Consider the following 12,073-nt stretch of genomic DNA (forward strand, 5'->3'; position numbering starts at 1 on the left):
AGGCTACAGGTGAAAGTCTGTTCTTCCCTTGTTTTTTTCCAGATGTTCCTATATTGCTGCTGGATTGTGGAGGAAAGGGTGAGGATGTGACTGGAAAATTTTGTCCTGCTCTCCTAGTTGCTGTGGAAAGGGGGCTGATGACACTTCCTTTCTTCTGGGATGCCAGACAGCCCCCTGTGCACCCTTGGCTAGGTCACCTTGCAGAGCGAGGCTGGAAGTCACAGAGCCAGTGCTGTATGGTTTGTGTGCCAGGGTCCCAGTGTCAGAGCTGCAGGCTCTGAGATAAGGTTAGATCTCTAGAGTAAGGGACAGGAGGATATTTTCATACACATAAACTCAAAACTCAATAACTATTCACATATGATGATAGTCCTCACCACCACTGGTCCCATAGCCCCTAGTAAGTTGCTTGTAGTACGTTTCCTTGGAACCATGAACTGAGATTTCTGCAAGAGGGAGTCCACGGAGAGCAGCTCCTGCCATTGTAGGATTTTGAGCTGCATCTTGGCACTTGAACTGTTAAAAAGGAAGGAGACCTTGAAAGCTCATTTTAGGCTTGTCCTTGTCTCACACAAAGTTAAAACCAAACTAATTTCAGAGAGGGTTTGTATTAGGAAAACAAAAGATGTTAAAGCTCATCTCATTTTCTACCCTGCTCTGGAAGGGTTACTCCCGGTCTGCAAAGTGGTTTCATTAGTGTAGGGTATTGCAGTCACATTGAGGTGACCTGTGAGTTGTCTTGATTTGCTGCAGCTTCATTACTGAGGAGATTTTTTTGAGGATTGTTGCATTGCTGAAATTGGTAGCTCTGTATGGGGTGTTTAGTTACCCAGGCAGTAATGTAAACCTTTAGTGGAGGCATAAGAATTTCTGTTATCTGAAGCTTATCTCGCAAGCTAAGTAATGCAACTTTCACAGCCAGCATCTGGCCTGGAAGGTTTGTGTATGGGGAAGAAGGCCACAGTTAGCTTAAGCCCTGGAAATCTTTCAGCTGTCTTCATTCTAGAAATCTGCTTCAGTTTTCCTGATGGCAGTGGAGTTGTGCCGTGCTGCAGGTTGGTTACTGTCTGTACTTTTGAAGATGAGCCCCTTAACAGACTCCAGCCAAGGTTGAACACCAGCCAATATTTAGCAGAGTCCTAGCAAGCCTTCAGCCAGACCTGGCTCTTCTAAGGACGAGCTGCCTGCAGCAGTAGAGATTTACACTGCTTTAGTGCACCTGGTGCTGTGGGAAGATGAAGAAACTCCTTTGAAGACCTTCCTGAAAAAAAAACTGCTTCCATCTAGGCAGTGCTTTGCTTATCAGCGAGAAGTGGTGGCACTGGCACTGTCTGAGGACAGTTAAAAGTTACTGGATGGGGCGTGGAAGGAGTGCATCAAGTGCCACCAGAGACACTCGGTGCAGGGAGATAAGCACGGGGCTGTCCCACCAGCTAATTAGAAAAGCATGAGTTGTCAGTCTGGAAATCTAAGATACCATCTTTGGATTAGGGGGAGGCTCAAGTACAGGGCAACACTAATTACTGACTTAAAACAATCACAGTGATTGTGTAATATTCCCTGTCACTAAAGAAACATTATTACCTTCTTATGGATACAGGTGATCAATAGGGAGAGCCCGTATGTCAGTTGCTTGGTGGGTGTTTCCTACAAACTCTCTTTGGCTCCAGAAAAATGTTGCTTTCTTCTTCAAGTAGGACACTTGATGAGGTACTTGCCACCTCCTTCTCTCAGAGTTTGAACAAGTAGGAACGCTTTGAGCTGCTTTGTTCACGGCTGCTTGCACACCCGAGGGAAGAGCAGGTTTGATTGAGTGCTTGGTGATTGTAATACTTTGTAGAGGCCTGACACCAGTCCCCTCTGGGGAGGGTATAGCTGTACTGGTGGAAGCAAAAATAGAGAAGTGGACAGAGGGCTGAGAACTTCGACCCTGCAGAGCTGCAATTTGACACTGCCTTGCTGATGAGATCTCCACTTAGTCTTTGCTGCACATGGTTTCCACATGCTGTTCTAAGTGCTCTGAATTTCTTGCCCAAGGGGGCTTGGCCTGCAAACCAAGTTAGTTATGTGTTTACACTGCCCACCTTGCAGAAGTGGTGGACTACTGCAGGTTGGGTGCCTGGTTGCTTTTATATTTGAAAAAATTGCTCCATTTGTCTAGGGTGTAGATCTCCTGAAGGATCAGAGTTCAGTTGTTGACAGAGGTCTGTTGAATATACCTTAAACTAATTTTAAACTGAAGTGACTGCAATTACGTCCTGAGACTTGTGAAGAAGGAAACTTGTTGGTACTATTGTGTTGCTGTGTTATTTCTACAGATGTTGGGTTACAGCTAACCACATGCACACAAAAAAAAAGGCACCAGAGGAGTGTGGTCATGTTTACAAGTTGGTTACAAATTAAGCTCACTGGCTGGAAGTTGAGAGATACCTTCAGGAAGATGACTGGTTATTGAGTGGTGCTGGCTCTTGCCTCTGGTGATTGTGAGTGGCAGCAAGAGGCTTGTCTCTGCATGCTTGTGTCTGGAGCAGTTGTGTTGGAACAGTTGTCTGGGGAAGTTATGGACTGCACTGACTTCTTGGCAAATGAAGATGACAGTGAAACATGACAAAGATGATAACCTGATGTCTAGAGCAGAAGAGAGTGGAACATCATTTTTAAAGTCAAAGAGTTATACTGGAAGAACTCCCAAGGGTAGGCAGGACACCAAGACAGTAATAGTGCATTTTTTATATGCTTCAGGTTCCCTTCCTTGCAAGGGGAAGAAGATTCAAAATTTCCTGTGAAGTTATCCTAAGATAAAATCTTACTTGAGAATTGTAAATAATGCACTTTCACTTAGTCTGAGGTCAGGGGTGTTCTCCTAAGTGCTGAAAAATTTGTCTTAGGTACCCAGTTTAATATTGCCACAGCATCTTAGATAACAAGTATTTCCTTATTACTGTTTGGATTAATTTATTCTATGTGTTGAGCCAGTTGCTTTACTGTGAATTGTATCAGCTTTTATGCTGTTGTGATGGTAGTATTTAAGCTGAGTAACTTTGGGCTGTTTGATCTTTGTCACCTTTCCACTTTAAATTCCTCATTTTGAGCTCCAAAGTGGCATTAAAAATAAACCTTTGTATAGTGGCTTTGTCCTGGATAGCTCTTGATGGAAAATTAGGGTGTTGTGAAGCATATAGTTTTGATGGCTGATTAGTGAAACAAAGAACTTTTTTTCAATGACAGAATTGGGGTAGCTTTTTCTCTTGGATTATTTTGTCTACCTGTTGAGCCTAGCCTGTCTCTTCGAGGTCAGACTACAAGGCTTGGGAGGATTGGAGAAAACCCTTGCTCTGGAGCTTATACAGGCAACCCTTCTCAAAACTTGGAGGAGCTCCAGACCTGGGCCACTGAGTTATTAATTTTGAGTTCTGCGTGACTGTTCTTCTGTGGGAAGAGGTTGTCCTCAACATCCCCATCCAAAGTTGTTTATGTCTTGTAGCACTGGCTACCCAAAAAGTCCAGGAGTGGACCACTGGGGCTGAGAACTGTGGCTTGGTGTTTTTCAAAGCTTATGTGGGGAGCATCTGCCCAGATGATTGCAGACTTGATGGGATGCAGCAGCCATGTGCTTCATTGTCTGGTAGGTTAGTTTTTTTGTCAGCGTGGGTCTTGTTTTTCTCAGGTGGTGTTTTTTCCACTTCCTTCTTTTGGGAAGAGGGGAGTCAACAAACTTCCTAACATGTGTAGGATAGCTTTTGGTTTTTTTTAGGAAAGTGCTACTTAAACACCTGTTAGCTGGTAGATGCAAGCCACATTGACCTTTCCTCTTGGCTTCCTATTACTGTTTTCCCCAGGATTCAAAGATGTTTCTGGCTCTTTTTCCCCATATGCATTTGATAGCAGTGCCATAATGTACAGTGGATCTTCTTTAGACTACAGTCCTCAAGGTTGTGACACAATTGGGGTAGCTTTTTCGCTTGGATTATTTTGTCTACCTGTTGAGCCTAGCCTGTCTCTTCGCGGTCAGACTACAAGGCTTGGGAGGATTGGAGAAAACCCTTGCTCTGGAGCTTATACAGGCAACCCTTCTCAAAACTTGGAGGAGCTCCAAACACAGGACCTGTGCCACTGAGTTATTAATTTTGAGTTCTGCGTGACTGTTCTTCTGTGGGAAGAGGTTGTCCTCAACATCCCCATCCAAAGTTGTTTATGTCTTGTAGCACTGGCTACCCAAAAAGTCCAGGAGTGGACCACTGGGGCTGAGAACTGTGGCTTGGTGTTTTTCAAAGCTTATGTGGGGAGCATCTGCCCAGATGATTGCAGACTTGATGGGATGCAGCAGCCATGTGCTTCATTGTCTGGTAGGTTAGTTTTTTTGTCAGCGTGGGTCTTGTTTTTCTCAGGTGGTGTTTTTTCCACTTCCTTCTTTTGGGAAGAGGGGAGTCAACAAACTTCCTAACATGTGTAGGATAGCTTTTGGTTTTTTTTAGGAAAGTGCTACTTAAACACCTGTTAGCTGGTAGATGCAAGCCACATTGACCTTTCCTCTTGGCTTCCTATTACTGTTTTCCCCAGGATTCAAAGATGTTTCTGGCTCTTTTTCCCCATATGCATTTGATAGCAGTGCCATAATGTACAGTGGATCTTCTTTAGACTACAGTCCTCAAGGTTGTGACACAAATTTGTTCTTCTGTAGTGCACCATGATTTTTATCCTATGCCTTCCTTCATGTGTTTAGTAAGCAAGGAAAGTGGAGAGAAATTTATTTATGTAAGTTTGCTTTAAAGATTGTTTCTGTGCTTGTAGGCAGAGACTTATAAACTCCATAATGAAAACCACATAGAAGGCAGACCTGAAACTTTGAATGCTTATTTCTCATGGCAGTATGGCCAGCTAATTGTTTCTGGATGTGTTAGGACATGCCTCTGTGTGATGTTAATAAAAAATGGCTATTCTGTGGTAACTAGCACTCATTCACACCCTTCTGTAATCTGAATTTTCAAGTTTAAGCAAGTTCTAAATTTCCATTTTAAAAGCAGTTAGACTTTCTTCACTATCTATCCAGTGTAACAGAGGAGTCCCCTTTTGAACATGTGTGCAGCCTCTGGAGTCCAGAACAAACTGCCCAGCTAACTTGAAGGATTTCAGCTAGAACGTGGTAGCAGTTTAATACCAGTTCCCTGTCCCTTCTCCAGTAGCTCCATGCTAGAGAGGTGTCCAGTGAAATGCTTCCCTACTATGTGAAAATCCATCCACTGGATAGTTAGACGCTGCTGTGTGTAAGACTGTCTCCCTTAAGTGGAGTGTCTGCAGCAAAGAGCAAGACCAGCCTGTGCTAGAGGGCAGGGCAGGGGCCAGTATTCAAAGCTGCAGACAGGGAGACCTGAATGAAAGCATCTGCTGTGCTTGTGCAGTTGTGGAAGTGGCTCTGGTTTTGTGCCTGTGCTGCCGTGGGAGAGAGGGCCATGACGTGAACCATTTTTGGTTGAGGATGGGAAAGTTCAGAATGCTTCTTTCAGATTTGGTGCTAAATTGACCAAGTGAGAAACTGTAGCATCAGTAGAAACTGCAGTAAAAAACACAACACTTCTTTCTAGTTTGGAACTTTCTTTTAGAAAGAAAAATGGTATTAAGAGTACTGATTGGAGGGGGTGTTCACAGTCTTAGAATTTAAAATCAAATCCCTCCTGAGGTGACTTGAAACAAAACGGTGGGAGTTTTGTGTGTCCTTGAGATGGTTTAGATTGGGGTAGGGGTCACAAGCAGTAATCTGGCACAGCACTAACTCAAAGCTTGAGGTGCTGTGTGTGCAGTAGCAGCCAAGGCTTCCTTGCTGCTCTGGGGATGAGGTTTTGCTGACAAGGAGGGAGCTTAGTGTACGGACATGAGCAATCCCTTCTGGCTGAGGGTAGCATTGGCCTGGCAGTTGGTTGCGGTGAGTCCGTTGGTTTACTGAACCAGTTTTGATGCCCATCAGCCAGTAGGGATTTGAACTGGCTGCCTGGAATGGAGGGACCTGCACTCTGGTGACTCCTGCACAACCAGTGTGGGAAGCTGGGACACATGTGGCAATGCTTGTAGGGTTAGGGAAGCTTAGGCCCTCAGAGCTGAATCCAGACGCTGTGCTTGTTGGTGGTAAGATGGGGCCGAGGTAATGAACTGAATAGCCTGCTGCGCAAAGGGTGCTTTCATTTCCAGGCTGCGGTTCTTGTGTGCATCTCATCTGCTGTCAGGTCCCCTTTACCTTATTAAGACCTTTGTGGAGGCCTCATTTGCTCAAACAAGGTATTTATTTGCTGCCCCAGTGCTTCCAATTAGCGAGCTTGTGCCTCCTTCCAGCTTCCTTCCAGTTGTTTATTGAACCAGGTGTCCGCTGCACAACCTCTTCCCTTGCTCTGAGCTTGACCTGCTTTCCTCATGTTGGTGGAAAAAGTAGGGCAGATTTCTAGCTTTGGGTATTATTAGCCAGGAAACAAAAAGACACCCTGGGTTTTTATCACCCACTTCCTAAAAGAGCTAACCTGTGATGAGGGAGTGCTTCAGGGAGCACTGTGGTGATGCCAGGAACTCTGGTCTGTGGGAAGGTGGAGGATAGCCCTTAGTTTGTTCCCTGGCTGCCTGGAGGGATTAATTTGGCTGCAGTTGGAGGGACAAAAAGAATCCCTAATGAAGGGGACAGGAGAGTTCCTAGGGTTCAAGTACATAAACAGAGCCCAAACATACAGATTTTTTTTTTTTTCATAAGCCACACGCTTCTGAGGTGATGCTGTGCCTCAGACTGGCAGCAAAGTTCAGCCTGACCTTCCTTGTGTGTGGCCTTGGTTGTCAGAACTGCGCTTAGAGTGTGCCAATGAGTGCTGTTTCCTGGACATGTGTAGTTGGGATGTACCAGAATTCAGCCTGGAAACAGCTTGAGCACCTAGGTTTTGAAAACTGATCATTTTACATTCCTGGAGCCCTGTGTTAGTGCTTTATCTTGCTGACCAGCTGATGACATTGATTGCTGAAGGCCAAGTCAAAACAGGATCCAGATCTCTTCCTGCTTTCTCTTAAAGTAGATAGGTTTTCCTGGTGACCTGCTTGAGGATTTTGTCTCCACTTTTTTGGGTGGATGGTGGCAGTTGCAATAATACTGATTATTAATCAGCTGATACTTTAAGCCACAAATTTACTGTCTGTCACTAAAACTTCCAGAGAACTGATGGGTAACTGTATTGTAAGGTTTTCGTCCTGACCTACCTTGTTTGATTCCTTAAAATAGACCAGTGCTGCTTGTATCTGACTTACACAGCTTTGCAGCTGTATGTGAATAACCTATTTTGTGACATGCTTTCAATCTTTTTTTTTCCTCCAGTCTTAATTTAACCTATAATACTGTTCTTTTTCATTTCTTTCAGAATGGACTGCTGAATTGGGATTTATTGCAGACTCAACTGTACAGCGCTGCTCATTGCTTCATCTATTACTAGTTATTTAAATTGGACTTTTAATATCCTGCCAGCTGCTGTCCACACACACATGGTGCATTGTTGCCATTCTCAGAATTGCATCTTTGAAACCCAGGCCCTCAGTAACCTTCACAGAAGAAAGAGGCGATCTCCTGCGTACATTTGTAGAGGGAGTTTTTGGCCCTGCTGCCCTCTGGCTTTCTGGCTGCTGCTGTATTCCTGAGACACTATGGAGCCCACTATGGAGTACTGCTTAGCGCAGGTGCTGCAGAAGGATGTTGGAAAAAGACTTCAGGTTGGCCAGGAATTGATAGATTATTTCTCAGATAAACAGAAGTCAGCTGATCTTGAACATGATCAGACTATGCTGGATAAAATGGTTGATGGACTGGCCACTTCTTGGGTAAATTCCAGCAATTACAAGGTAAGTCTTTGTCATGTGGAATGTGATTACTGTCAGAAGTGTCAATGTCAAGTGCTGTTTGATCTAAGTGAAAGCTGTATAGTAGACATTCTATGATACTGTTCTGTAAGCTGGTAATTAGACTGAATCAGAGATTGTTGTTCCATATTTTGGTACTTGATAGCTGCTGTGATATCAAGGACTCAAGGCAATAAGAATTCAGTGAATGGTGTTTTAAGCACAAGTGGATTTACATTTGGTGTTCATAGTTTGTGATATCCTTGTTTCTTTGTGTACTTTGTTAGCTGGTGGCATGCTTTGATCATCCCAATAGTTTAGCAGTGTTCATGATTTCCTGCCATATTAAAAGGTTTATGAAACTGAAAAAAGCATATATAAACTGCATTTGTTTTCACTGCCATTAAATCCTGCTAGACTTTTGCTGTTTTCTGTGGGCAACATAGTAGATGAATTGTACTTAGCTCAAGGAAGATAATGTACGTATGTGTCTACTTTTGAATTTGATAATGTTGAGTTGGTAGGACATGGCGCTCCACTGCCTTGTTATCTCTGCCATGTTACTTCATTTCTCTTCAGGTTTAATAAGGAAGTCCTACCACAGCCAGGTACTGTGGGAGTGGGGAGGGATTCTCAGCTGCGACTTGGAAAACTCTTGTCCTGGTCTGTTCATGAGGCTCTCTGAAAAGTCTAATATAAAGTACTGAAGCTATTGCATGGGATGTAATAATGTTCCTTTTTGATAAGTGGTGGAGAATCTCAGAGTGAAAGTTCCTACAGAGCTGGGCCTAAAGATGGGGGCTGTGCTGGAGTTCACACCTGTAGAAGTGAAGGAAGGACTGGCTGTACAGGTTGTAAGTGCTCTGGAGCTCAGCATACTCAGTTAAAATTATTTTTAACAGAAATTTTGACTGGGAGGTAGTTTTGACATTGCTGAGTGTTCCGCACAACTGCATTTCTTTCTTTTCATTTTTGTCAACAAGCAGCTGTTGTAGAAGCGGTTTGGCATGTAGGGAGAAAAACCCCCAAACACTAAAAACACTCTCACCAAACCACCAAAGCTAATATGGTCTCAATAGAGAATCCATTCTGGTGGAACACATGAAGAAATACTTAGCTTGCTGTTGTGAACAAGCAGTGTACATATAATTTTCTGAGGGTATTACATATTCTTATTGCCCCTTTTCTTACTAACTGGCTTTCTCTTACAAATATCAATGATTCTCAGTGGAAGAGTAATGCAAGCACAGTAAAATTGAAATTATTACAAAATGTGCTATTTGCATGGATTTCATGAAGTGATGTGGATCACAGAGCTGTGCAGTGCTTTGCAATTCCAATATCACACTTAGTTTGCAGAATTTCTATTCAGATAACTTGTTTGTCTTCCCAATCTTTTGTCTGTTGAACTACATGCTTAAAATGATCTGTGGTGTTCATTTTCCAGTAACAAACTGGTGGCACTTCTGTACTGCAGTGACTCTGTTCCAGAACTCATGCTGCTGAGCTGGCTGTTCATTAATGTGTGTGTTCTATAGATAGCATTTGCTGTGATTAATAAGTTCTAGTAAGCATAACAGAGACATGTCTCAGATGTCTGGAGGGTGTTTTCTCAGTGAATGAGTATAATAGGAGATTTGAAGCCTTTGAGTGGGGCAAGCTGGCTGTGTGAAGGTCAGTGATGTGGTGAAGTCTGCTTCAGGATCCAGCTGAGGCTTAGTGCTCCCTCTTATGCCAATCTCTTCCTTCTGTTTTAATGCCTGCATCTGCATTACTGTTGCCTTTTTTCCTGACTGCTTGTGGGATAGGGGTTCAGAAGCTCAGCTTTGTCTGGTGTGAGAGCACAGGGGAGCTGGTGTCATCTGATCCAGTTCATGGATTAGGGTGTCAACTTTAGGAGTGAAAGGCCAAGCGTCGCTGCCCTAGGATAGCCATCTGGAGAGCTAAACTGCAGTGGAAGAAGCTGAATATTTGTAGTCTGTTTCTCTTCTCACCTCAGTCTCTTCATTTGAAAAAGTATCAGCTTAAAACAAAGATTAAGATCATCTGCATGATTTGAAATTTCCTAGCACTTCACCAATGAAGTGTGTGTTCTCAGAATAAGACTTGAGTGTGGATAACAAGAGGCATTGTACTGGGACAGCATCCAGTGGATTCATGGCTCCTGCCTGTCTAGGACTCCTCTAACTAAACACTTGTGCTTATCAGTGAACCAGAGAAGAGGCATCTATAAGGCAAACCAGTTTAGTTTGGGTTAAAAGGAGCTTGAACTGATGATGAAATTGCACCTTCACCGGAAGGGCTCGGCTTATCAGTGAACCAGAGACGAGGCATCTGTAAGGCAAACCAGTTTAGTTGGGTTAAAAGGAGCTTGAACTGATGATGAAATTGCACCTTTACCGGAAGGGCTCAAGCTATCTCCGTCATTGGCATCCACGTCTGATCTGTGTATGTCATGGCCATCATTGACCTTTTTAGGCTTTGCTGGTTTTCTGTACATTGTTTCTGTTTTTTCATGACACTACTTTTGTGAAGTCCTTGACCTCAGCACAATGACTGCACAGCCTTCTTTTTCAAGAGATTCAGGGAAAAAAATAGAATGATGGAGGGCAGAGATGCTTTTCTTTGGTTGGTGCTGTCTCTTAAAGTCTGTTAAAAACAGCATATATAAAACACAGTGAGGCCTAACATACTTCTGATAGCGCTCAGTACTCTAAAACTCCTTAACAAATCGTCTTGTGACCTGATCACTGGTCCCTGCTTTGTAACAGACAGATGCCTTAGGTGCAGAAGGCAGTTGGATAGTTCAGGATGCTTTTCAAGTCAAGGAAACATAAAGGTGATTGTAAGAAACAAGGCACTGAAGTCCAGTGCAAAGCCATTTGCATGCTTCCTAGGAGCGTGCTCGAACTGCGCGCCATTGCAGGCTTGAGTTTTCTCAGCAGTACTTAGAGGTCTGTAGAAGACATAGGAATGGTGCAGAATCATAAGATGAATTCTCTTTGAGAGCTCTTACTCCTCTTTGGAGCACAGTTGCTTAGAGCAGACAACCTGTGTTTGTGTGAGCACTAGGAGTTGTGGATTATACCAGTGAGGTTGGGCTGGGAAGATATTGCAGGATGCTTTAGGCCAAAGAGGAATTCTGCCCCTGGTCTGTTTCTTCATTTGTGCTTTGTTTGCTTCATCTGTGCTGTTTCAGGATGGTGGTTCTGCTTGACTCCTTCTCTTCCCCTGCTAAGCATAAAAGAGAGTTATTTTGCTGAGCTTTGAATCTCTGAACAATAACTAAGGTCTGCACAGAGCTGTCTGTCTTAAAACATGAGGCAAAACAGCACAGCCGTGTCAGAGGCTTCAGCATGTCCTCTCAGGTTCCACAATGCTGTGGCAAGGGGAGAGAGCTGGAATCGTCAGTAATCCCCTGGTGAGCCATCTCGCTTTGAGCTGCTTCTGCAGCATTTAGTAATGCGGATGTTAAGTGTGCAGGATCTCCTGGCTCATCTGCGGCTGGTGAGCCTTTCTCAGTACCCAAACCGTGATGTAAATAAAGGTGTAATGTAAAGAAATATGTCTTAAAGGGTCTTAAAGTAGTTTTCAACCAGCTTGCTATTCCAAGAGGTGAGCTGAGATTGTTTGGCAGTGACCTTCTCTTGCCTGCTTTCCCTCAACGGTATTGGGAGATGAGGTCTCTTGAACCTTTTTCCCCTGAGATGTGTTGCCTTTGCTGATGGAGTTGAGGTTTCCAGTGGAAATAGCTCTTGTTATTGCAGGGTTTTTTTAGACAAACATCCAAGAGGGACATTGGTGGTGACAGAGCCTCCAAGAGGTCGGGGTCCAACATACTGAAGAGAGATTCTGTTCAGTGTTTTCACTTGTTGCCGAGTGGTAGGAGAGGCCAGCTTGAAGTGAAACTGGATGGAGGTTTGCAGTAAGGAATTGGATGCAGCTTTGTATTTTTTTCATGCACTTTCACAAGTAGTGATTTTTTGGCACTGCACTGCTCTCACTGGACAGGGCTTGCTTTCCAAGGAAGAAAATCTCACCTTGCATGGAATATCTCACCTTGCAAGGAAGAATGGCTCACCTTTGTCCTGGTGCAGCCGGGTCTATGTGAGGCTCTGTGCCCAGCAGCCTGTAGGACTGGGTTTTGCCTCTGAGAGGTGAGTTAGGAGCTGACATGGTTAACAGACCCCCGGGTCTGAGGACACATCCACAGCCTCCT

The 12,073-nt window shown here is 44.0% G+C and overlaps 1 protein-coding gene across 15 annotated transcripts in view; it reads left to right on the forward strand.

Moving 5' to 3' along the window:
- CLASP1 (cytoplasmic linker associated protein 1) overlaps nt 1-12,073 on the forward strand; it is a 171,885-nt gene that overhangs the window by 4,935 nt on the left and 154,877 nt on the right. For all 15 annotated transcript variants that reach the window (XM_041472830.1, XM_041472831.1, XM_041472836.1 and 12 more), the window contains exon 2: nt 7,383-7,857. In XM_041472830.1, the coding sequence (XP_041328764.1) occupies nt 7,663-7,857 (195 nt within the window). In that variant the 5' untranslated portion in view covers nt 7,383-7,662. The remainder of the gene's footprint in view (nt 1-7,382; nt 7,858-12,073) is intronic.

This window comes from Pyrgilauda ruficollis, unplaced genomic scaffold (genome assembly GCF_017590135.1).
Source record: "Pyrgilauda ruficollis isolate IOZ18807 unplaced genomic scaffold, ASM1759013v1 scaffold3, whole genome shotgun sequence".
NCBI classification, from domain to species: Eukaryota; Metazoa; Chordata; class Aves; order Passeriformes; family Passeridae; genus Pyrgilauda; species Pyrgilauda ruficollis.